The 24,109-nt window shown below is 39.8% G+C and overlaps 1 protein-coding gene across 1 annotated transcript; it reads right to left on the bottom strand.

Moving 5' to 3' along the window:
- On the bottom strand, positions 9,199 to 10,572 carry LOC109232111 (photosynthetic NDH subunit of lumenal location 1, chloroplastic). The gene is made up of 7 exons (XM_019397772.1): positions 10,395 to 10,572; positions 10,248 to 10,322; positions 10,101 to 10,174; positions 9,895 to 10,017; positions 9,751 to 9,822; positions 9,567 to 9,663; positions 9,199 to 9,479 (listed from the first exon to the last, which is right to left on the bottom strand). The coding sequence occupies exons 1-7, from the start codon at positions 10,531 to 10,533 to the stop codon at positions 9,373 to 9,375; spliced, it is 687 nt and encodes a 228-aa protein (XP_019253317.1). The 5' UTR covers positions 10,534 to 10,572; the 3' UTR covers positions 9,199 to 9,372.

Below are 24,109 nucleotides of genomic sequence, written 5' to 3'. Positions count from 1 at the left end.
TTCAACTGTCGTGACACAATCAAACTCCGCTCGCTCAACCCCTGTGTAAAATCTTGCATGGACCAATCATCCGAGACCGGTGGTAATTCCATTCGCTCTATTTGAAATAGGGATACGAACTCCCTTAGCATATCATCACTCCTTTGTCTTATCTTGAAAACGTCCGATTTCATTGTTGTAACCTTTATGACCCCGGCGTGTGCCTTCACAAAGGCGTCTGCTAACATAGCAAACGAATCGATAGAATTCGGTTGCAAGTTGTGATACCAAATCATTGCTCCTTTTGACAAAGTTTCCCCAAGTTTTTTCAACAAAACCGACTTGATCTCATCATTGTTTAAGTCGTTTCCTTTAATCCTTCAAGTATACGAGGTAATGTTTTAATTGGGATCGCTTGTCCCATTGTACTTAGGTATATCTGGCATACGTAACTTCTTGGGAATGGGTTTTGGAGCCGCACTCGGAGGGAATGGCTTTTGTACAAATTTCTTGGCATCCAAACCTTTTAAGCCCCGATATTTGATCAACACGGGAGTTATATGTCTCCACCTTTTTATCATTATCCTCAATCTTTTTCTCCTCCAACTCGATTCTTTTGGTGAGTTCCTAGAGCATCCTCATAATCGTGGGGTCAATCCCCGAGCCATTACCGTTCGATCTTTCTGGCACCAGCTTAGTACGGCGAGTGATTTCTGGTTCGACCACACTTGGAGTTTTATGCTGACTTTGAAGCTGAGTGATAGCGATCTGTTGAGCTTGTATCATCTCGAATATTACTTGGAGGCTAACTCCCCCATCTCCTATACCCTGTGTTCCTTGGCCACCAGATCGGACTTCCCTGCGTACACTTGCTCTTGGGTCTGCGCCTAAATCCGCATTCAAAGCAATGTTTGAACTAACATCGACTGGTTACACATTTTGCACTTCCCCAGGGTTAATCGGTGGTACACCAGCTCCCGAAGCAATTACATGGTTGTTTTTCTCATGAAATCCAAGACCATCATTGCCATGTACGGGCGCGTTTTTTGAGTTTGACATGTTTTGACCTAAGAACAAATATTCTTGACAAGAACAAGTGTGAAAATAACGTGTGTTATCAGAATCAGTACTGAAATAATCACTATTATCTTCACCCCCACGGTGGGTGCCAAACTGTTTACCTCGAAAATACGAGTATCAATTAGACTTGTTTATGGTTTTAAAGATACGTGATTTAGTTCAATACTAATTAATAAACAAGAAATCGAACGTATAAATGAAAGTAATAAGTCGAATCAAACCAGTGCTTAAGAAAGTCTTGACCTCAATATATGGTGTTCTCGAGGTTGGTCAACAAGAACAGTAAAGTAAAGGCAATAAAGTTAAGAGACAATTCTAATGAGTAATGAGAAAGAAAGTAAGAGAGTATATTCTTTTGCCAATGATTGATGATGGTTACAAATGATTGGGGTCCCTTATATATAGTCGGGGAACCCTAGATAAGGTAATTTCTATTTATAGTAAGGAATCTTATTGGGACAGCTGTTTAACCGCCTAGTACAAATTCGTACAAATCTATTCCAAAATTTACGCCATGATCATGGGGATGTGGGAGGAATCTTGCTCTTTCTGTTACAAACCCATAACGACATCATCTCGGAGTTGGTCATACTCGGCTTCGGTGCTCATCGCATATTTCGATCCTAGAGCCTTGTACTCTGTCATCGGGCTCGAGCTTGGTCCATCGGGCTTGAACTCGATCCATCCTGAAATCGGGCTTGAAGTGATTCTTCGAGCCCGTGAAATCGGGCATACCTGATTTGGACCGTATACACTCTTCATTAACCTCCCTAAATTTAGGGAGATCGCCCTTATGGGTCTCTTGTTCAACGGCTTCCTACTCTTCGGGGGCCGACAAGTCGCGGGCAGCAAAAGGCTCTTCCTCCTCGAACTCATACCTAAGGTGGTAGAGCAAATCCGAATCTGGTGCTCGAGAGCTGGATCTCTCCTTTGGCTTATGAGCAGTCTTCTCTTTGGTTTTTTCTTCTCTGAGCTCGGGGAGCCCAGAGCCTTTCTTTTCTGCTTTTTCTCTCCTGTTGCAGCCCTAGCTTCTCCTAGGAAGAGGAGTCAACGGACAAATTCTCGTCCCCGGTCGGAGGCCTAAGCTCGACGGTCTTAGGCAAACCTGTAAAAAGAAAATAAAGGAAATTAGAACACGATGCTAGAAGAATAAGCTCAATGCGACTTGTTCGGGAAAGAAATCTTACCAGGGGAATGGGCCTCCCAACGACCCTTCGAGAGTTTGCACCACCAGCGCTCGGAGTAGGACATCTGTAACACAATACCTACGATCCACTCCTTGAGCCGAGGAATAGCGTTTAGAACTCGAGCGAGGGCTGCACCACAACAAACACCGATGAGAAAAGGGAAGATAAAACGTAAAATTGACATTTAAGAGGAATACTTACGTGATACGTTTTGCTTATCAGGGAACGACCTCCACTTGGCAGGTATCAGGTCGGTGATCTTCACCCGGACAAAGAGTCCTTGCCAACCCTGATCCCGTCCTCGTCAATGCTTGAAAATGGAGCTTTGCTAGCTTGGCGTACAAGCTTTATGAGTCCCCTATGGAAGATTCGGGAACTGTACAAGCAAAGTAGATGATTGATGGTGAACCTACACGGACAAATTTTTTTCATAAAGAATCGGAGGAGGATCACGATCCTCCACAACGAGGGATGAATTTTGCCGAGGCATACATTATACCTCCTACAGAAATCTAAGATGACCGGGTCCACTAGGCCCAATGTAAATGGATAAGTGTAAACACTCAGATATCCTTCAACATGGGTTGTAACGACCTCCTCAAAATCGGGGACCACTACATCCTTGTCGGCTCAGTTGGAGTCCTTTCGGACTGTGGGGAGGTCCTCTTTAGTGATCGAGCAAATATATCTCGAGGCCTCCTTACGTCGACCCTGCACCGAAGAAGGCTTCTCAACCTTGAAGTGCTCAATGACCGAACAACCCCCGGGAATGAACATCTTCAAGGGAGGTTCATCGGCCGGTCCACTGGTAGCCATGTAAGCAACGCACCCCTCGATGTCGACCATATCGGAAACAGTCTCATTGATTTCAGCATTCGGTCAGGAAGTAGAAGCGCCCATTTGGGGAACGAATTTGGAGGTTTTGGCCATTGTTATCTGAAAAATCTTGAAAAGAATATAAAGTTGAAAGTTTAGATATGTTGGCTTGGGTAGAGAATGAGTGAAAGCTTGCAATTTACTGAGGAACTGAGTGACAAAGGTATAAATTACTAGAGTATAAGAAGAGTGGGTAATGGAATCCTGAAGCCACGAAGGTAGAAGATTGAACGTAAAGTAAAAAATGAATGAAGGAGGGAATATTTATAGGGGCTCCGCATCGTTTTGCGTCCAGAGACAGCCAATAGATGGCTAGCACGCAAGTGAGGTCATAATGACATGACTGACGAGATGTTTCAGGTTTTTTTTCGTTTCTGTCACAACGTATTAAAGAAGGAATCGAGGAGCTCATGTCGTTTCTCGTCAACTTACTCTCCGAGAAACAAGGGGACTATCTGTATATGGGTAAAACCGAGATTGTGGCATACCTCGACTTCCGATATGATAAACCAAGCTAGAGACGTGATGACAAGGGACCGGAATGGAGGCTAGGGTCTCATCGAGTCAGAGCCCAGGGGAAGCGCGCCTGCCCTCGAGAATATTGGGGCCATGATCTGGGATCGGCTTGTGTTGTTACGCATCCGTTTTTGTTTGAGCGCATCAAAGCTCGCCAGTATGATTATCCATATTTTTTCGTATTTAAGGATACGATGCAACGAGATGGTGCTAAGAAGGTGGTTAATGGGGAGGATAGTGTTATGCTACTTCATGGGCGAATTTGTGTTTCTAATGTTGATGGTTTAAGAGAGTTGATTCTTGAGGAGGCTCACACTTTGAGGTATTTCATTCATCCAGATGCTATGAAGATGTATCGTGATTTTAAGCATCATTATGGGTGGCAGAGGATGAAGAAGGACATTGTCGGGCATGTGTCACGTTGTTTGAATTTCTAGCAAGTGAAGTATGAGCATCAGAAACAGGGTGGTTTGCTTAAGAAAATAGATATACCGGAGTGGAAGTGGAAGCGCATTACTAAAGGACTTTGTGGTAGGCTTGGCACTGACCTTGAGGAACGTTGATGCTATTTGGGTCAATGTGGATAGGTTGACTAAGTCTGCAAATTTAATTCCGGTTATGACTTCTTACACTCCAGAGAGATTTTTTCAAATCTACATTAGAGAGATTGTTTGTTTGCACGTGCGCCTATTCCCATCATTTCAGATTTAGGTACTCGATTCACATTGCACTTTTGGAGGGGTGTTAAGCGAGACCTGGGTAGTAGGTGGAGCTTAGCGCTACATTCCACCCATAGAAGGATGGGAAATCCGAGCGCACCGTTCAAATCCGTGAGGATATGTTGTGAGAATGTGTTAGTAAAGTTAAAGGCCATTCATTAACTCCTACCATTTGCGAAGTTTGCTTAAAAAACAGCTACCAGTCCAGCATTTTTCAGATGGCTTCGTATGATGCCTTGTATGGTAGGTGGTGTCGGTCTCCTATTGTTTGGTTTGAGCCTGGTGAGGCTATATTATTGGGTACTGATTTGGTTCATGATGCTTTGGAGAAAGTGAAGTTGATTCAGGCGCGGCTTCACACAGCACAATCCAAATAGAAGACTTATGCGGATAGGAAGGTCCCTGATGTGGCTTCCATAGAGACTGAGAAGGTTCTTCTTAGATTCACCTATGAAGAGCGTGATGAGATTCGGGAAGAAGGGCAAGTTGAGCCCTAGGTATATTGGTCCTTTTGAGGTTTTATATGAGTTGGTGAGGTTTTTTACAAGCTTGCTTTGCCACCCAGCTTGTTAGGAGTTCATTTGGTATTTCATGTTTCCATGCCCCGAAAGCATCATGAAGACAAGTTGTATGTTTTGGACTTTAGCACGGTGCAGTTAGAAGAGAGTCTGGCTTGTGAGGAGGAGCTAGTGACCATTTTGGATAGGCAGGTTCAAAAGTTGAGGTCAAAAGAGATCGCATCGGTGAATGTGCTTTGGAGAGGCCAACCGAGTGAGGAGGATACTTGGGAGACCGAGTCAGATATGTTGAGTAGCTATCCACACCTTTCGAGCAGCTCAGGTATGTCTCTAAACCCGTTCGAGGATGAATATTTGCTTAAGAGGTGGAGAATGTAACGACGCGACCGGTCATTATGACTATTAGAGCCCCATGCCCATATTTGATGCTTCTTGTATGTATTTTTTTTGATGTTTTATGACTTGGTGGGACGGTTGGTTTGATGCCTCACCGGTTTGAACCTGGGGTCGGTGTTTAGCTGATGTGTGGTAAACTCCGGTGGAATCCCTATCATATCTAAATGGGACCAAGCAAAGCAGTCCATATTATCAATAAGAAATTGAATGAGTTTTTTCCTGAGTTCGGGGGTCAATCCCGTTCCCAGGTATACCTTTCTCTCGGGAAAGACTCGATAATATGACCTGCTCCAGTTCCTCGACAGTTGACTTGGTTGCATCGGACTCTTCAGGAACGACGAAGGTTCGGGGAGTAAGGAGATCCTCTTCTTCGTCTTCGATTACCTGTTGTTCCGACTCCATCGAGGCTGGGGGCTATGATTGCTATTTAGCCACCTGCTTATCCTCGGTGCTTGATTTCTTCGAGGTCAAAGGCTCTGGTATCGGCACCACTTACTCGATGGCAAACATCTCTTTTGCAGCATGTTGCTCTCCGTAGACTGTTTTCAGCTCCTTCTTCGGCTGGGAACTTCATCATCTGGTGAAGAGTTGAAGACACTGCCCTCATGTTGTGTATCCATGGTCTCCCGAGGAGTGCATTATACCTCATGTCGCCTTCGATGACATGGAATTTTGTGTCTTGTATGGTCCCGGCTATGTTTACTGGAAAGATAATCTCTCCCTTTGTTGTTTCGCTTGCCATGTTAAAGCCATTTAGGACCCGGGATGCAGGTACAATCTGATCTTGTAGGCCGAGTTGTTCCACGACCCTCGATCTGATTATGTTTGCCGAGCTACCTGGATCCACTAATACACGTTTAACTTGAATTTTATTTAAAAAGATAGAGATTACCAGGGCGTCGTTGTGAGGATGAGATATGCCTTCTGCTTCCTCATCACAAAATGATAAGACGTCCTCGGGCACATAGCTCCGAGTCTGTTTTTCTCTGGTGATTGATACTTTGGTGCGTTTGAATACAGGTCGTTGAGGGATATGGACTCTGCCAATGATCATGTGGATTACATGTTGTGGTTCTTCTTGCTCATTTTTCCTTGCATCTCTCTCCTTGAAGTGATTCTTAGCCCGATCACTTAGGAATTCTCAAAGGTGGCCCTTGTTGAACAATCAAGCAACTTCTTCCCTTAGCTGCTTGCAATCTTCTTTCTATGACCATGTGTTCCATGATACTTGCACATCAAGTTCGGGTTTCTCTGAGAAGGATCGGTCTGTATAGGTTTGGGCCACTTGGTGTCTTTGATTCTCCCAATAGCTGAGACAATCCCTGACGCATCTATGTTGAAGTTGTACTCTAATAATCGAGGGGCCTCGGAGGGGTCGGTATGCTTATCGAACCCGCTCTTACTCATGAGTCCCCAAGAACTTTGGCCTCGATCGTCTCTCCGATCGTTTCGAGGAGCGTTCCGACCTGAACTGTTGTTCCTTCGATCGACATACGATTGATGTTGTTCCCTGTTTGATCTTGATTCCCTGTTCGTATCCCTCTGGGGCTTGGCTGCTAACCTGTTAGGATGAACTGAACCCGAGGGGGCTCCCAACTGGTCGTCCTCGACCCTGATTTTTTATTGATATCGGTTGTGCACATCTGACCACGTCACAGCTGGATACATGATCAAGTTCTGCTTTAACTGTCGAGACGCAATCGAGCTCCTTTCATTCAAACCCTGCATAAAAGCTTGTACTTCCCAGTCATCCGAGACCGGTGGTAATTCCATTCTTTATATCTGAAACCTGGACACGAACTCCCTCAACATCTCGTCATTCATTTGTTTTATCTTGAAGACGTCCGATTTTCTCGTGGCCACCTTTATGTCCCTGACGTGTGCTTTCACGAAGGCATCTGCTAACATAGCAAATGAGTCAATAGAGTTAGGAGGTAAGTTGTGATACCAAATCATGGCTCCTTTCGACAATGTTTCTCCAAACTTTTTCAGCAAGACTGATTCGATCTCATCGTCATTCAAATCGTTCCCTTTGATCCCGCAAGTATATGAAGTAATATGCTCGTTGGGGTTGGTTGTTCCATTATATTTGGGTATATCAGGCATGCGAAACTTCTTGGGAATGGGCATCGGAGCCGCGCTCTGAGGGAATGGTTTCTGTATGAATTTTTTGGCGTCTAAACCTTTCAAAACTGGAGGTTCGCCCGGTATTTGGTCTACACGGGAGTTATAAGTCTCCACATTCTTATCATTGTATTCAATTTTCTTTTCTCTGGACTCAATCCTCTTAGTGAGCTCCTCGATCATCTTCATAATCGTGGAGTTAGTCCCCAAGTCATTTCCATTTGACCTATCTGGCGCTGGCTCAGCACATCGATTGTTTTCATGTTCAGCTACACTCGGAGTCTTATTTTGACTTTGAAGTTGAGCAATGGCGATTTGTTGAGCTTGCAGCATCTCGAATATCACTTGGAGGCTGATTCCCCCATCACCCATTCCTTGTGTTCCTTGGCTGCCAGGTCGGGCTTCCCTGCGTACACTCCCTCCGGGGTCTGTGCCTAAATCCGCGTTTAGAGCAATATGTGAACTAACATCAGTTGTTTCATGTTTGGCACTTCCCCAGGGTTTATCGGTGGTACACCGACCCCTATATTGTTATTTTCACCAAGACCTTCGTTGTCATGAACAGGTGCATTTTGTGAGCTAGACATGTTTCATCCCGAGAAAAAAAAATTCTTGACAAGAAAAAGTGTAAAAATAACGCGTGTAATGAAAATCAGTAAAGAAAAAATCACTATTATCTTTAGCCCCACGGTGGGCGCCAAACTGTTTACCTCGAAAATACGAGTAACAATTAAATTTGATTGTGGTTTTAAAGATACGTGATTAGATTCAATACCAATTAATAATCAAGAAATATGAAATAGAAATGAAAGAAACAAGTGAATCAAACCAAAGTTACTCAACGGCGGTGACCTCGAGCTTCGTGACCTCAAGGTGGGTTTAGAGCGATAAGAGCAATTAAGTAAGAAAAGTAAAGTAAGAGCAGTAGAGCTAAACGACAATTCTGATGAATAGTAAGAGAGAAAAGTAAGATAGTATATTCTTGCCAATGATTAGATCATGTTACAAATGATTGGGATCCCCTTTATATAATAGGGGAACTCTAAATATGGTGTATTTCGATTTACAGTAGGGAATATTCCTGATACAACTGTCTAACCGCCTACTACGGGATCGTACAATCATATTCCGGGATTTGCGCCATGATCTTGGGACGTGACAGGAATCTAGCCCATTCTGTTACAACTCCATATCGGTACTATTCCGGGGTCGAGTATACTCGACCCCGGTAGATGTCGTGCTTTGTCTTCGAACTCGGATCTGGTCCCTCGAGCTCGAACTCGATCCTGCTTGAGCTCGGACTTTGGACGACCCCTCGAGCATATAGATCGAAGGCATACGATCTCGACCGTATACATAGTGGTACTTAACGGAGGAAGAATTGTAGAGGAAGGCACCCATGATAGACTAATGGCAAAAAATGGCTCGTATGTATGCTTGATGCGTCAACAGTGACTTTGTTAAATGATGAGAGCCTCTAGTATCTGTAATCATACTTTATGTCGCTGAAGAACTTGCCAACTTGAGGAAGGGGTTTTTTGCATTCCGTAGATAGGATGTCGAAACATATTCTTTTGGAGGATTGGGATTATTTCTTGTCTCCTCATGGTATATTTGATTTGTTATTTTAGAGTTGAAATGAGTGTAGCCGTAGCTTTGATTATCGATTTTTCCTTCTCTATTCTTTTGGGGTGTGTTGTAGTTTAGTTTCTCTGTTCATTTTTTCTACTGATGATGAAGTTCCCCTGGCCATCGTGCTATATATTTATTTTTCTTACATGTTAGTTGTAGAAAGCTGGAAAATAATTGAAACACATACATTCTAATATTTGGTTACTTGGTTTCGCAAACATTTTTGTAATTTCATTCAATTGCCTTTGCCTAGATATTGAATTATGTATTCTTTGCAAGAGGATATATAGAATCCATGACACTATATGATTGCTTGCCTTAGATACAGACAGGTTGAGAGCAATTCTAGATCATATCCAGCACCTGAAAAGAGTCGGCCACCACTTTAAGTTTGTTACGGAATTTTCTCCATCGCCTTTCATTTGCTCCCACGATTAATGTGTAGAATCTCCCTGTACAAAAATTTCTTAATTTGAAAGAAGGCAGAAACTAAAAGAAATTGTGATGTAAATTGTGCTGGGCGACTGGTTTGTGGTTACCATTTCCAATTGCTATGGTAGCGAATGCTGCCCGAGAAAAATTTGGAGATGTCAATACATATTCAAAGGTGCAATAGTTTTTCCCATCCGTACTTCTCTACATCAGTTAGTGAAATAACGTCAATACATATTCAAAGGAGCTGTTCATCTAATAATACTAATAGAGAGAGATCATTAATCATACCTCCCTCATTTCCATTATGTTTGCCACCTGATTTGGTGCAGAGTAAACATGTTTTACCAGGTTGGCCACAACCTTTTCAAAGTAAGAAAGAATCAGCAAGCAGCATGTACATCATTTTTATTGCATCTACATAGAAATATTTACCTCTTCCATTGGCCCTAAATCATGGATATCTGATTTATCAGTTGGTATAAAACTTAGTCGGACATTTTGCAGTTGTAGATATCTGTCCTTAAATGCAGAATCGTGACCTCTGAAATCAAATTCCTGTCCGTGTTTCCAACTCCAAGTCAAAGAAAATAATTTCAAATAATTTAAAAAGTAACATACATACATACATACATACATACCCTCCAATCTGATGGATAGTAATATGAATAGCCATCTTGTTTGTCAACAAAGATTTCATAGTTTTCTGGTTTTCCTGCAGACACCATGTGATGAATTCTCCAAGAAGAGAAGACAAATAATCTAATTATAACAGAGTGAGTACGTACCTTGAGCCAGAAGGGGACTCGTGGGTAATAAAAGAGCTCCTACTCCCAATAGAAATGCCCTCCTCATCCCACTTCCTGAAACAGAGTAAATTCAAAAACACTAAACGGTTGATATATAAGCTTTTACCTCAAACATAATTGGCTTACTCTCTTGATGAGAGAATGTGTTTTCTGATGCTGAGCATGCGATTATGTTCGCATGCCTATTCATAGCGTTGGCTTCTGCACTGACCCTATTAGTTATCGCTGCCGAGGGAAGACTCAGTGAGAGTGAAGTAGCTGCCATTTTTGCAGACAAGAAACACTCTTTTTTTTTTTTTGCTTGGATATAGATATATAGTGTTCTCTTTGATTGGTTCACAATTAAAAGCATGTTTAGAATTATTTTCCTTTTGTTTTTTTTGGTTCTGGTATGATTTTTATTTTTTCCTTTACAGGATAAGATGCAAATAAATCGAGAGGATAACGTTTCCTTCCAAGGTTCATTGGGCTCCGGAAGTTCACAGATAGCCCATTTCGGCAACCCAATTTAAGTCATGGCTGAAGTTTATAAAATTTTGCAAGTTTAGCCATTTTGGAAACAACTTCAAACATTTGGGACTCAAATTGCAAAAATTTGCTTCTAAAATTATAAATTTCGTCTGAAGTCGGAAGGTCGCATACATTAATGAACTTTAAGTACTTATGCATGAATTTCAGGCGTATATAGTATAGCTGAACTTCAGGCACGCATACATGAAGTCCATGCATTTCATGTCTCTCATGTCCATGCATATGAAGTTTGGCCGGCCAACGTCAAACTTCAAAATCAATTTTTCTGAAGTTTGAACTATCAATTTTTATCGCTACCAATATTTTCAAGCTTTTTCAACGACAACTCCTTGATTTAAACTCAACTTCTATAATCAAAATTCCAGATCCACTTCTTCAAGCTTGCAAATATTTTAAAGTTTTTTCAATAATACTCACTTAATTTAAACTCAATTACGATATTCCAAATTCATGACTGACTTTTTCAAGTTTGCAAAAATGGTGATCTTTGTATATTTGAAATTCAAGACCCACTTGCTTTATAATAGATTCGAAACATACTACTATGTACGCTATACAACAAATTCGAAATATACTATTATACAACAACCAATTAAGTTTTTGAAAAGAATTAGCGATAGGTTAAATGAGAGCTACCAAATAAGATGCGTCATGAAATTTTCACTGTGGTTCTATCAAACTTAATGGGATAGGTAATGGATGCATCCAAATAGGTGCCCCATAAAATCCTACTAAGGATCTTTCAAAAATTAATGGTCTTTGCTTCATAGGTAGTGAGTTAAAAATGATACTTCCTTTTTTTTTTTTCATGTGATACATTTTTTTTGCCACTCCGTTATAATGAGTGACGCATTTTTAAATTTGGTAATCCTTTACTTTTAAGATTTTGACCTACTAAATTAAAAGTTATCAATGTGAAAAGACAAGATGAGATATGTGAGATCATTTTTGACTTTTTATTTTATTTTACCATGTTTTTCATTGAAAAGCTAACTAATGGACGGTAAAATCTTCACTTGGTACATATTTAGGTGTTGACAATAGCCATCTTCTATTTGTTGAACTCTGTGACTACATCACATAAATTAAAACAGTTACAAAGTTGCCACTCTTAAGGTTGCTAATTGAAATATAGCTAGTAATTGCAAGATAGTTAAAAAATAGTCGTAACTTAAAAATGCAGAAAAATAATTGAACAATAGCAACACGAACCTTTTTTTTTTTTTTTGAGTTCAAAGTGCTGCAAGTGGAACTTCAGGACATTATCTCGGAGTTCAAAACTTACACAAATTAAACTTCAAGATTGTCTCTTGAAGTTTGAAACTTATACAAGATTCTAAAACTTAGAGGTGTAAGCTTATAAGCTGGTCAAACTAGCTTATAAGAATTTTTTGATTAATTTTACGCATTTAAAAAACATTAAAGTACTTATAAACCATGTGCTTATAGATAAAATAAGCCAAAAGTTATAAGTTGATGATCATCATTTCCATTTTCAGCTTATAAGTACATTTAGTTTGACCAATAATTTTACTATTTTATCTCTAATATCTTTATGTATCCTTTAAATCTCCATTTCTAAACAAAACATTAACGCCATAACTCTTTCCATCTCGATGGCTCCCATTCTATATTATTGTATAATGAAAGACTCTGGTATGTTCCGAATTTTGTATATTAGAACGAACATCATTGGTGTTGATTATTATCTTTCTTCAAACAATCGATAATCCTATTATAGTAAAGAAAGGTGGTATGGCAGTGTATTTTATTTTTACTATTATTTTTCTTTCTTTTTTCTAGAAAAGAAAAATAGTGTTCATGCAAAACCGTCGTGATTATTGATTTTACTTTAGGACATCAAGTTTATAATATTGACGAATATTTCCTCCATTTAAGAAAGAACAAGCCTTTTACCTTTTTTTTTTAGCAAATATACCACTAAGCTGGTTGCTTAGTGGTGTTTTTTATTAATAATAACAAAATCCAAATACAAAATGTCAGGAGGTCTCACAAAGTGAAGATAGTTAAAGCATGAAAGTACATGAAGCCTATTACCAAGATTGAGCATAGTACTCATCTTTGGTAGTACATAATGAGCTAACTCGAGCATAAGAAACTGAAATCTCACAATTGGTCTAACTAAACCATGAATGGTTGAGTTCCAAATTGTGCACCAAGTTTTGCCACTGTGACCCGTCTTCACGCGTGAATCTGGGCAATGCCAAGCTCCGAGCACTCGATCAACATGCACCTCATAGTGTTCCCAACAATCACCAAATCCTGGCCTTACATAAAAGCTTGCCAAGAGATACGAAACAGACACTGTCCATTTTGCAACATGATCATGGACTTTGTGATTTGTCTTCAAAAGATCGTGAATGATCCCTACATAAGTCAGTGAGAACCTATTATATATGCCTTCCTGATGTGATATAGTGTATTGGGGAAAATCAAATTAAAGTTCGATTTTCATTAAATGCTGACATGTCAAGACACGTGGATCAGTCAAAGTATGACAAATGGCAGAAAGTATTCAAAGAGCTGTGAGTCATGATAGGTACGGGGAAGAATACCATAAAATAAGAAAGAGACGGTTACTCGTATCCCTTGATAGTTTGAAGAGACGCCGGGAGAATGAACCTGGTTAGCAAAAAAGTACAGATACATATTATCTGCAATTAATGAGAATCAATGAAAGGAAGCGTTATAGGATCTTCATGAACAGTTACGATTATTAGTTATAACGTTACATTAATATCGTTAATTGCTCATAATGGCTCCATTATGAAGAGAAAGAAACGTAGTACTTAGAAGTAGCTATAAAATGAGAGAAAATAACATTTGTAGGACACACTGATTATTGCTGAAATATACTTATTTACATTGCAAAAAATCTGCTTACTCTATTATCTCTTCAATCTCAATTTTTCTTTCCTTGTTACTCAATTATTTCATTATTCGATTATCAGTAACCCGAGTTCTTCTAAAAATTACGTTTTGACCGAAATACTTATTTTCTGGTTAAATAAATTGGTTCCGTTACCGGTAATCTGATAATCTACTTTCTAAATCGACTTTTTCGTCAAGTCAATCATGTCGAATATCAATGACAACAACCAAGGAGACCATCAACCAGGAGAATCAGCAAGGCAATAGAACTCCGGTCCCTTCCCCACGAAATTCTCCTCGACAATCTCGAGAAGGAACTCCTGACGGATCTCAGTCAAATATGAATGATCAGTTTGAAAATGATGAGGCTATTAATGAAGCTTTGAAAAAATTAATCGCTCAACAGGTCAGCAATGCTCTGTAGGCTTTCGCTAACCAGCTGCCGGTTGTGCCGCCAACACCTACTCCAAACAACAACACTTAAGATAATCCTCGCTCAGGACTCGTTAACTCGGGCAGTGGAGGAACTCCTAGCGAATCTCGTGATGGAGGGTCAGGTAACCCAGTTAATTCTGATTTACAAAATTTAGTACTAACTTTGCAAAAACAGCTCAAGGAGCAGAGTGATCGCATAGAGCAGATACATGGAGTGCCTCCCGTAATGAAGGTAATAGATATAGACAAATATTCTCAACAACCTTGGAAGCCAAGTGCCACTCCTCTACCAATTCCAAAGAAGTTCAAGATGCTTGATATTCCAAAATACGATGGGACAACTGATCCTCGGGATCACGTGACTACATTCATGACCGGTGTAAAAGGCAACGACTTGACCAAGCAAGAAATTGAATCAGTATTGGTTAAAAATTTTGTAGAAACACTCACGAAGGGAGCATTAACATGTATTCTCTTTTACCTGAAAATTCTATTGATTCTTTTGCTGAGCTTGCAGATTCATTTATCAAGGCATATTCGGGAGCTCAAAATTTTGAAAAACGAATGGTGGACATTTTTAAAATAAAACAAGGTGATACGGAGCTGCTCACGGAATTCGTGGACAGATTTCAGCGCGAAAGGATGATGTTGCCATGCGTACTTAATAATTGGGCAGTTATGGCCTTCGCCAGTAATTTAAATGGCAAAAGTTCGGAAGCTACGAGGAAACTCAAAAAAAGTTTGCGGGAATTTCCAGTAACAACTTGGAATGATGTTCATAATAGATACAACACGAAGCTGCGTATAGAAGAAGATACTATCATTCAATCTCGGAAGAGATGAAAGGGTAGGTTCAAGACGGTCTGAAACTGAAAAAAGGCCCGATAAAAATAGGTACGAACCTTACATGGGACCAGCTGGAAGAGATTCATGTTCAAAACAGGAAAACCCAAGGTATGATTCTAGATCAAAAGACAGAGAGTCAGGATCGTCATCAAGGTTTGGCAAGGAACGAAACATGCGGGATACGGGAGATGATGATAGAAGCTCGAAAGTAAAGATCGGAGGTTACAATTTTAATGTTAGCACATCCGAGTTGGTGGCTGTTTTAAGAAGCATGGGAGACAAGGTACGGTGGCCAAAAGAAATGAGATCAAACCCAAACAGGAGAAATCCCAATTTCTAGTGCGAGTTTCACAACGATCATGGTCATAAAACGTCCGAATGCAGGTTGTTACAAGGTGAAGTAGAACATCTATTAAAACAAGGGTATTTGACTGAATTGTTTAGTGAAAAGGGGAAGCAAGCATATATGAAGAATAGGCAGGAACCGCCAAAACCTCCTTCGCCAAAAAGGACGGTTAATGTCATTAGTGGTGGAGAAGAGATCAATGGTGTAACGTATACGACAGCAAAGAAAATGTCTAAAATTACTGTTACCCACGGGAAACGAGTTCGACAAGTTTTGGAAGAGGAAAGTACTACATTTGAAGATGCCGATGCAGATGGCGTGCTAACCCCGCATAATGATGCACTGGTAATATCTTTACTTGTACATGACACTAATATAAAATGAGTTTTGATTGACGCAGGTAGTTCCGTGAATATCATTCTTCTGAGAGTGGTAAATGAGATGCAAGCTGATGATAAGCTGATACCAAGGCTCATACCTTGTCCGGTTTTGACAATTCGAGCGTCGTAACAAAAGGCGAGATAATACTCACCACATTCGCAGAAGGAGTAGTCAAAGACACCAAATTTCAAGTAGTAGAAATGGATATGGCTTACAATATGATTCTTGGTAGACCATGGCTTCGTGAGATGGATGCTGTTCCGTCTACTTTGCATCAAGTTATGAAATTCCCTTCACAATGGGGAATACGGCAAATCCGTGGTGACCAACAAGCGTCTCGGAGCATTAATTCTGTAGCAGATTCAAGCGCAAAAAGCAAAGAAAAATAGTAATCACAGAACCCAGTTGAGGATGCTGCAACGCAAGCCTCAACTAAGCATGGGCGAACAGATGTAGACTCGAGGCCTGATACCATCCAAAAACCAGAAGAAAATGAAAACATCAAAACAACAATTGAGGAATTGGAAGCTGTTGTACTATTTGCACCCTGGCCTGATAGGAAAGTCTACATCGGGACTAACCTAAGCCAAGAAATGAAAGGTAAGTTGACTGAATTTTTAAAAACTAATGTAGATTGTTTTGCCTGGTCCCATTCCGATATGACAGGTATACCTCCGGAAGTGATGACCCACAAATAAAATGAAGATCCATCATATTCACCTGTCAAACAAAAGAAAAGAAAGCAAGGATCTTTTAAAAATTAGGTGATTCAAGATGAGGTGCAAAAACTTTTAAAAATTGGATCCATCCGCGAGGTAAAGTATCCGAATTGGCTAGCTAATACTGTAGTAGTACCTAAAAAGAATGGTAAGCGGCAAGTTTGTGTAGACTATACTGATCTAAATAAAGCTTGTCCTAAAGATTCTTTTCCATTACCGCATATAGATCAACTAATTGATACTACTGCAGGACATGAATTATTAAGCTTTTTAGATGCCTATTCAGGGTATAATCAGATAAAAATGGATCCTATAGATGAAGAAAAGACTTCATTTATAACAGACAGGGGGACTTACTATTACAAAGTAATGCCATTCGGTCTCAAGAATGCTGGGGCCACATATCAAAGGCTGGTGACTAAAATGTTTCAAGAATATCTAGGGAAAACCATGTAGGTTTGTATAGATGAGATGCTGGTCAAGTCACAACAAGCAGGGGATCATATTCAACACTTGTCTGATACATTTCAGATTCTTCGTAAATTTAACATGAAATTAAATCCTGAGATATGCGCGTTTGGAGTTTCATCAGGTAAGTTCTTGGGATTTCTTGTTTCTAACCGTGGCATTTAAGTAAATCCCGCGTAGATTAAAGCTATTGAGAAAATTCCGGATATACTGACGAGTAAAAAAGAAGTACAGAGACTGACAGGAAGAATAGCTGGTTTGGGAAGATTTATTTCTAAGTCATCGAAAAAATGCTTCAGGTTCTTTTCATCTCTAAAAAAGAAAGATCAATTTGAATGGACTGAAGAATGTCAACATTCGCTTAAAAATTTGAAAGTATACTTGTCAAATCCACCATTGCTCGCAAAACCAAAAGATGGGGAAAAACTACTCATTTACCTTGCTGTTTCAGAAGTAGCGGTAAGTGTTGTGTTAGTTCGAGAGGACCAAGGTAAACAATCTCCGATTTATTATGTTAGTAAGTCATTATTAGATGATGAGACTCGATATCCTCATCTAGAAAAACTTGCACTTGCGTTAATTATGGCATCTAGGAAGTTAAGGCCTTATTGTCAATGTCATCCTATCTATGTAGTAACTGCCTACCCCTTACGTAATATACTGCATAAACAAGAGTTATCAGGTAGACTAGCCAAATGGGCTATAGAGCTAAGCGAATATGACATTACATATCAACCAAGAACTGCAATAAAGTCACAAGTTTTAGAAAATTTTGTGGCAGATTTTAGTGAAGGGATACAACTGGAGGCAGAAAAAGAACTGCATGTATTTAACGGGTCTAATCCAGGTACTTGGACCTTATTTACTGATGGTTCATCAAATGTATAAGGAGCAGGTCTAGGCATTGTTTTGGTACCACCTGTTGATACCCAATTTTTCCCTATATATATTTTAATATGCAAAATACCTTCAAAATAGCATATGCATGCATATTTTAATATGCAAAATACCTTCAAAATAGCATGTGCGCACTCAAATGTTTTATTATTTTTTCTTAATTTTTAAAGATTTTTAAATCAATTTATTCCCCTATTTTATCCATAAAAACCCAGTAATAATTTCTAAAATTATCATTTTTGGTGATTCACTTGTTGAACTTTTATATTTATGCTAAAATATAGCTAAGGGAATTTTTTCATATTTTTACAAAATTATTTAGTATTTTTTAGGGCTAAATTGTATAATTGTAATATTAGCCTCTTTTAGGATTTAACTGTGTTTATGTTCATGAAAACTAAGTCCAGTATTTTTAAATGGTTAATTATATGTCATAAATCATTCTAGTACTTTTAATTTATTTCCAGAACTCAATTTACTATTTTTTATAATTTTAATAGGGGAAAATTGGCTATTTAAATGATAGCCCAGTTACATTTCAATTATAGCCTAAATTCTACCCCAATTTAAACCCAATCCTCAACACAATTGAACCCATCGGACCAGGCCCAAACCCAGTTTCATAAACCGCCCCACTTACCCGTTTTAATCCAGGCCGTTGATCATTCAGATCAACGGCCAATACTCGCCCTTTCCTTAATTAATTCCAAACGACCCCAAAACCCTATCATTTCTCACCTACCGCCGCCCTTGAACCCCCTTCCTCTCAAACCCTCTCTGCAACACCACCTAAACCCTAGCCGCCACCACCCTAATCCACCCTAATACCTACCTAATCTATGGCCTTCCGTGGTCATTTGAGGTCTGTACCAGCCTTCCATGGCTCCTATGTGTTTGGTTCTATGGTTTCATGACCAGACCTCGAAGGGATTTGGTCCGGTCCTTGCTTGATGACCTTTCTCCGGTCATCCCTGACCTTTCTCCGGCCAGCCATGGCCATTCGAGTCAGATCCTTGACTCTCCTGGTTAGATCGGTAACTTTCAAGGCCTTTCTCATTGCTTTTGGGTTTTCTGAAACCCTAATCTCGAAGACTTTTTCGATTGATTTCAGATCCACCTTAGATCTATGCTTGCCATGAACTTTTTAAGTGCTTCTCGAAGTTTCTTTGACCTTTCTTTCAAAATGACTCTTCACTTTCCGATTAGGGTTTTTCTTTTCAAAATCTCTTCTCTGATTTTAACGTGTCTGTCATTTTTTTATGTCTTGCTCATGTTGTTCTCCTATCTGAGTTAGCATGTTGAAAACCCTAATTTCATTTGGGGTTCATTCGAATTCTTAAACTGTTTGCTAGCACTTGTTTGATTTATTTGTTTGTCACCTTTTAAAATCGATTGTTGTTGAAACCCTAGGTCTTTGGCCTGAAATTGTTTGTTTGTGTACTTGACTCGACTGAAAGCTTTTGTTTTAGACTCTCTCTTTCTCTATGTGACTCATCTGATTTTTTTTACTATCTTTCAACTCGACTAGGGTTGAAACCCTAACTTTTTAAAAGGGGTTTCCTAACCGGCTATTGTGAAACCTTTGCATGTTTCTGATGCTCTGTTTTCTTCCCTGTTAATTCTATGTGACTCGACCTACTTGATTACTATGCTTCGAATGTTTGCTTTACTACTGAACCCTAGCTTATTTCTGCCACTACTGCCTACTTGTGATTTTGTCAATAAGTTTGGCCTCGCATGTCTGATGACCTTGTTCACTTTATTTATATGCAGAAGTTTCTTTTCCAAAATAAGTATATTTCTGTACCTAGACTTGATTACTCACTTAATGCTTGTTCTACTTCTTTTATGTCAATAATCAGTCAGTCTCTAAACTGATCTCTTTCCTTATTTGAATTTGTTACTACCCGTTAGACAAGTGATTCCTTAATTAAAGGGAATCACTTGTATAATTGATTCTGACTGTTGATTGTTTCCATATTTGTACCAAAACATTACTTATTACCTCTCCTTCACTCGTTTTCAAAAAGCTATATATACCCTGCACCCCTCTTCTTTCAAAGACAACGAACAACAAGGAACAAAACACTTGAGTTCAGAACACACACTTAACTCAAAACTCTCTCTGTTTTCTCTGTTACTACTTGTGTTGCTGCCTTGTCTAGCCGCCTAAAAGCCAAGGCTAGGCTGTGGAAATTTGCTTACCTTTCTTTCTGCATTTGCTTCTTTACTGGTATGTTCTAATTAATTTTCAAGCATCAAACACAACATGTTTTCTCTACTATTTCCTTCACTCTTGCCTGTTTCCTGCTTGTGTTTAATCAAGTTCTATTACTGAGCATACTGTAATTTGCCCCTTTCTCTTCGGAATTGATGTTTTCTCATGTATGAACTCTGTCAGTCACTTATTATGGCTTATGAATCCCAAACCCCTGACCCCTTATTAAAAAAATGTTGATTCTATATAGTGTTAGCTTTACTACTACTGTTTTCCAATTACTTTTCCCCTTTACTATTCTCAACCCAATTTTAAACAAATCCCTGTTTTTGCACTTCCACTATACTCTTAGACTTAGGTTCTGCCCCTCTTGTGTGAGCCTTGCCTTGGGACCCATGAGCTCCATCTGAACTTGGACACATAAGGGCTGGCCTTCCACACTGCACTCATCTCTAGCTGGTTATGCAAACTTGGGTGTAAGCACTGCCCGGGGTCCCTTGAGACCCTTAGGGAACTTTGACCCACCCAGGTCCGAGAAAGGCTTTGAAACAAGTGGCATTTGAGGTGATTTGTTCCATAACTCAGAGTGGAAGTCAGAATCAGGCTTCCTAGGGTTGTAACTTCTTATTTTCACACTTTTTTGATGTAATTCAGTACTTCGTCTGTAATAATTTGTAATAAACATTGGGGTTGGTTAGTAAAAAGGGCTGGGTAATTATGCATGTTTAACTATTAGAAGGGTAGAGAACATGCCTATAGGACCTGTTTTCTGTATAATTCAGCATTTAGATAATCTGCCTATAGGATTTTTAGCCCGCATGTTTAATTCTGCATTTAGATAACATGCCTACAGGATTTGTCTCAAATTTTGCATGTTTATTACCACACTCAAACATCATGCTCCTAGGATCTAAAGGGTTACAATCAGACATCATGCTCTTAAGGTTAAAATCAGTATTTTTTTAGAAATCATGCATATAGGAATCTCAAGTAAATCCTGCCTGCTTCATTTCACGTTCGACTATATATCATGTCTATAGGAATTAAAAACCAGCAATAGTAGAGATCATGCCTATAGAATCTGAAACCAGTGTAGTTTAAAATCAGTTTGACTCATATTGTTCTGAACTAATTTTTTTTTAACAATTCTCTCTTCTTAATACGGTTTAGAAAGCATGTCTATAGGATCTCAAATTGTTCATTTTAGAACTGTTACTGCTTTTCCATTTTCAAATCGGTAATAGATATCATGTTTATAGGATCTCACCCAAATACTTAGGCAAGCCTTAGGTAATAACAATAAAGACTGAACCCGCCTTTGTTAATCAGTAATTGCTACAACCAGCAGGCAGGCCTGATTCGGACTTTTTATCTGAGCTATGTAATAAATTGGTTTGCTTCAACAACTAAAAATCCCCTGTCTCAGTATTTTAAATTCTGACCTTAAATGTGTTTTTAAGTCATGCTATTTATGTGTTCTATTTGAGGAGGTATATCTGAGCCTCTTTGTTATTTAAATGTTTCCCCTTTAAATGCAGTCCTACGTGTTTTGTATGTCGCCTTAGCTTTTACCTTTAAAACTAAGAGTCAGCCAGAAGTCCTCCCTCTTATAGGAATAGTAGTCCTAAATTCCTCCGGGACTGATAGGAATGGGGCGGGTAATAGCATGCAATAGAGGTCGAGACCAATCCGCGCTTTAATACCTTAACGGGGTGGGAAGGGTAGATATGGATATGATGACCGGTGCGCTAATACCACGTGTAGCCCCTCTTTAGAGGAGTGATTACCGGGTATTGCATTGATGTGATCCATATTACAAATAAACCTAGGACCCCTCTTGTATTCGTCAGCATGTTTAGTTATAACTCTTTCAAAACTTCGTTTTATTTTTGTATTCAAAATCCCCTCTTATTTGAGCCTTATCTGTTTACTTGCTAATTGCACAAATTCACAAAGAACTGTCTGGCCGGGAACCACACTAGTGGATCCTGAACACCTTCCCCTTGGGATAATTTCAAGCCCTTACCTTATCGGACCGTTATCAAAATGTAGTTGTAGTTGATCCTTACAGGTGTCCCAATGCACCCTAAATCATTAGGTGGCAACTCTTCAAATGCAAACCCAGTTCCCAAAAGGAATGAGTTGTCCTATGCCCAAAATGTCATAAACCCGATTTTCCGATGCAAAGAGGGAAAAAGGGGGCGCGACAGCATGGCAACTCTGCTGGGAATTTTTAGGCTTTTACCATTTCAGATTATTCTTGTGAATTTGTACCTCTCTCTATGTGCAATCTGTTTAAATCCTTTCAGCATTTAATTTCTTCTTTAGAAGCAAAACGGACATGTCTTCCTTGTTTCCTTTCCTTTATTACTTTAAATTATGAAACTGCTGTATTTATCGCTTCCTTAATGTGCAAATACATGTCAACATGATTTATTTAATTATTGCATAATCATTCTCAACATCATACTCCACTCGTTCCAAAACAAATACTATAGCAACGCATATAATGAGTGGTTGCGCTCTTCCTATATCATTACCCCCTAAATTCGGAAAGGCATATTTGCGGTAAAACTAGTCGATCAGCGGTGCAGTCGACAGTTCCGAGCCTTCCCCCTTGAGTTGTCCGCTCAAGGGTACCTGTCTAAAACCCCATAGAAACCTTACTCTGTTTAAACTGTGCATGCATCATGGTCAAACCTAGCCGGGTCAGTTATGTTGTCCACATAATGATCCTTTAAGATAGCCTTGTCCAAAAGTCTAATGGGTTGCCCTAAACCCAAACGGACATCATCACGTTCTGTGCATTTATTTGGAGAAATAAATGCTCCATTCTAATTGTTGATGTTAAATAGTCGAGTCTGGTGGGGGTAGGGTCTAACCCTTTGCAGATAATGATCCACGAAATCCCCAGATTCGGCATAGTCACCAACATCCACCCAAGACTGCTAAGCTGGTAGAAAGATCTTCACTGTGGTGATCAAATTCTCCTCCGGAAATATCTAGGAAATCTACCTTCCCTCCTGGAGATCCAACCCAATAACAAGATCATAGAAGCTGCAACACTGTTTTGGGATTGTGAAAGGGCTGTGTTCCGCTTTGGGGGTGCTCGAGGTCATAGGATTATAGATGAAAGGGCCGAGGCACAGGCCAAATACAACCAATTGTGCAAAAGAATCCGCGAGCATGAAAGCGAGCACCGCGAGATACAAGAATCTAACCAGAAGCTAATTGAGGAATGGAAGGATATGGCTGTCAGTGCCAACAAGCGACTGGGATACTTGGAGCGAGGCATAGTGGAGTTAAAGAGAAAGTTTCTCAAGAGGGTCGAAGACTGCCAAAATGCTTAAGGAACCGAAGGCGGATATCTGGCCAGGGCCTACCTATTGCTGGGACTTCGCGAGTTGGGGAAGCTGTTCGACGGAGCAAAGGATGCCGAATCTGGGGAGGGTCCTTCTGGGACCAAATAGATAGGAGTTTATCTTTTCGCTTTATAAAATTGTCACGACCCTAAACCCGGACCCGGTAGTGATGGCGCCTCTAGTGAAGACGAGGCCAGCCAACTAATCCAACTTATCTTTTTAGAATAGTTAACATTAATAAGCAGCTTTAATACGATTAAGTAACCACAGTCTATTAAAAGATCTCTTTAATAAGTGCAGAATAAAACCCAAACACAGCCGAAACCGGGGTGTCACAAGTCACGGGCATCTATCAGAGTATAAATACAACTACAAGACCTAAAATATACAAAGCCGGGATAATGAACCAAAAGAGAGAAAAATGGTGCTGCGAACGCAGGCAGTCACCTCGCTACTCCTATAGCTCTGCTTCTGATCAGCCAAAACCCGCTACCGGGTGAACAAATACCTGCATCTGCACGCGAGGTGTAGGGAGTAAAGTGAGTACTCCAACTCAGTGAGTAATAAGGGTAAATAACAACTGAGCAGTAAGAAATCACGTAAAGCAAACCATCATGCTATATAGGGACAGTGAAAAACCCTTTGAGAGAAAGCAGTGAAGCCGTAAAAAAATCTCTAGAAATATCTTAGCTCAGTTTAAAACCTCTTTTGAAAATGACTTTTTCAACAATTATGCAATTGAATGC

Source organism: Nicotiana attenuata, chromosome 9 (genome assembly GCF_001879085.1).
Source record: "Nicotiana attenuata strain UT chromosome 9, NIATTr2, whole genome shotgun sequence".
Classification (NCBI taxonomy): Eukaryota; Viridiplantae; Streptophyta; class Magnoliopsida; order Solanales; family Solanaceae; genus Nicotiana; species Nicotiana attenuata.
The sequence above is the reverse complement of the archived record's forward strand: the minus strand, read 5'-3'. Positions and strand labels throughout refer to the sequence as shown.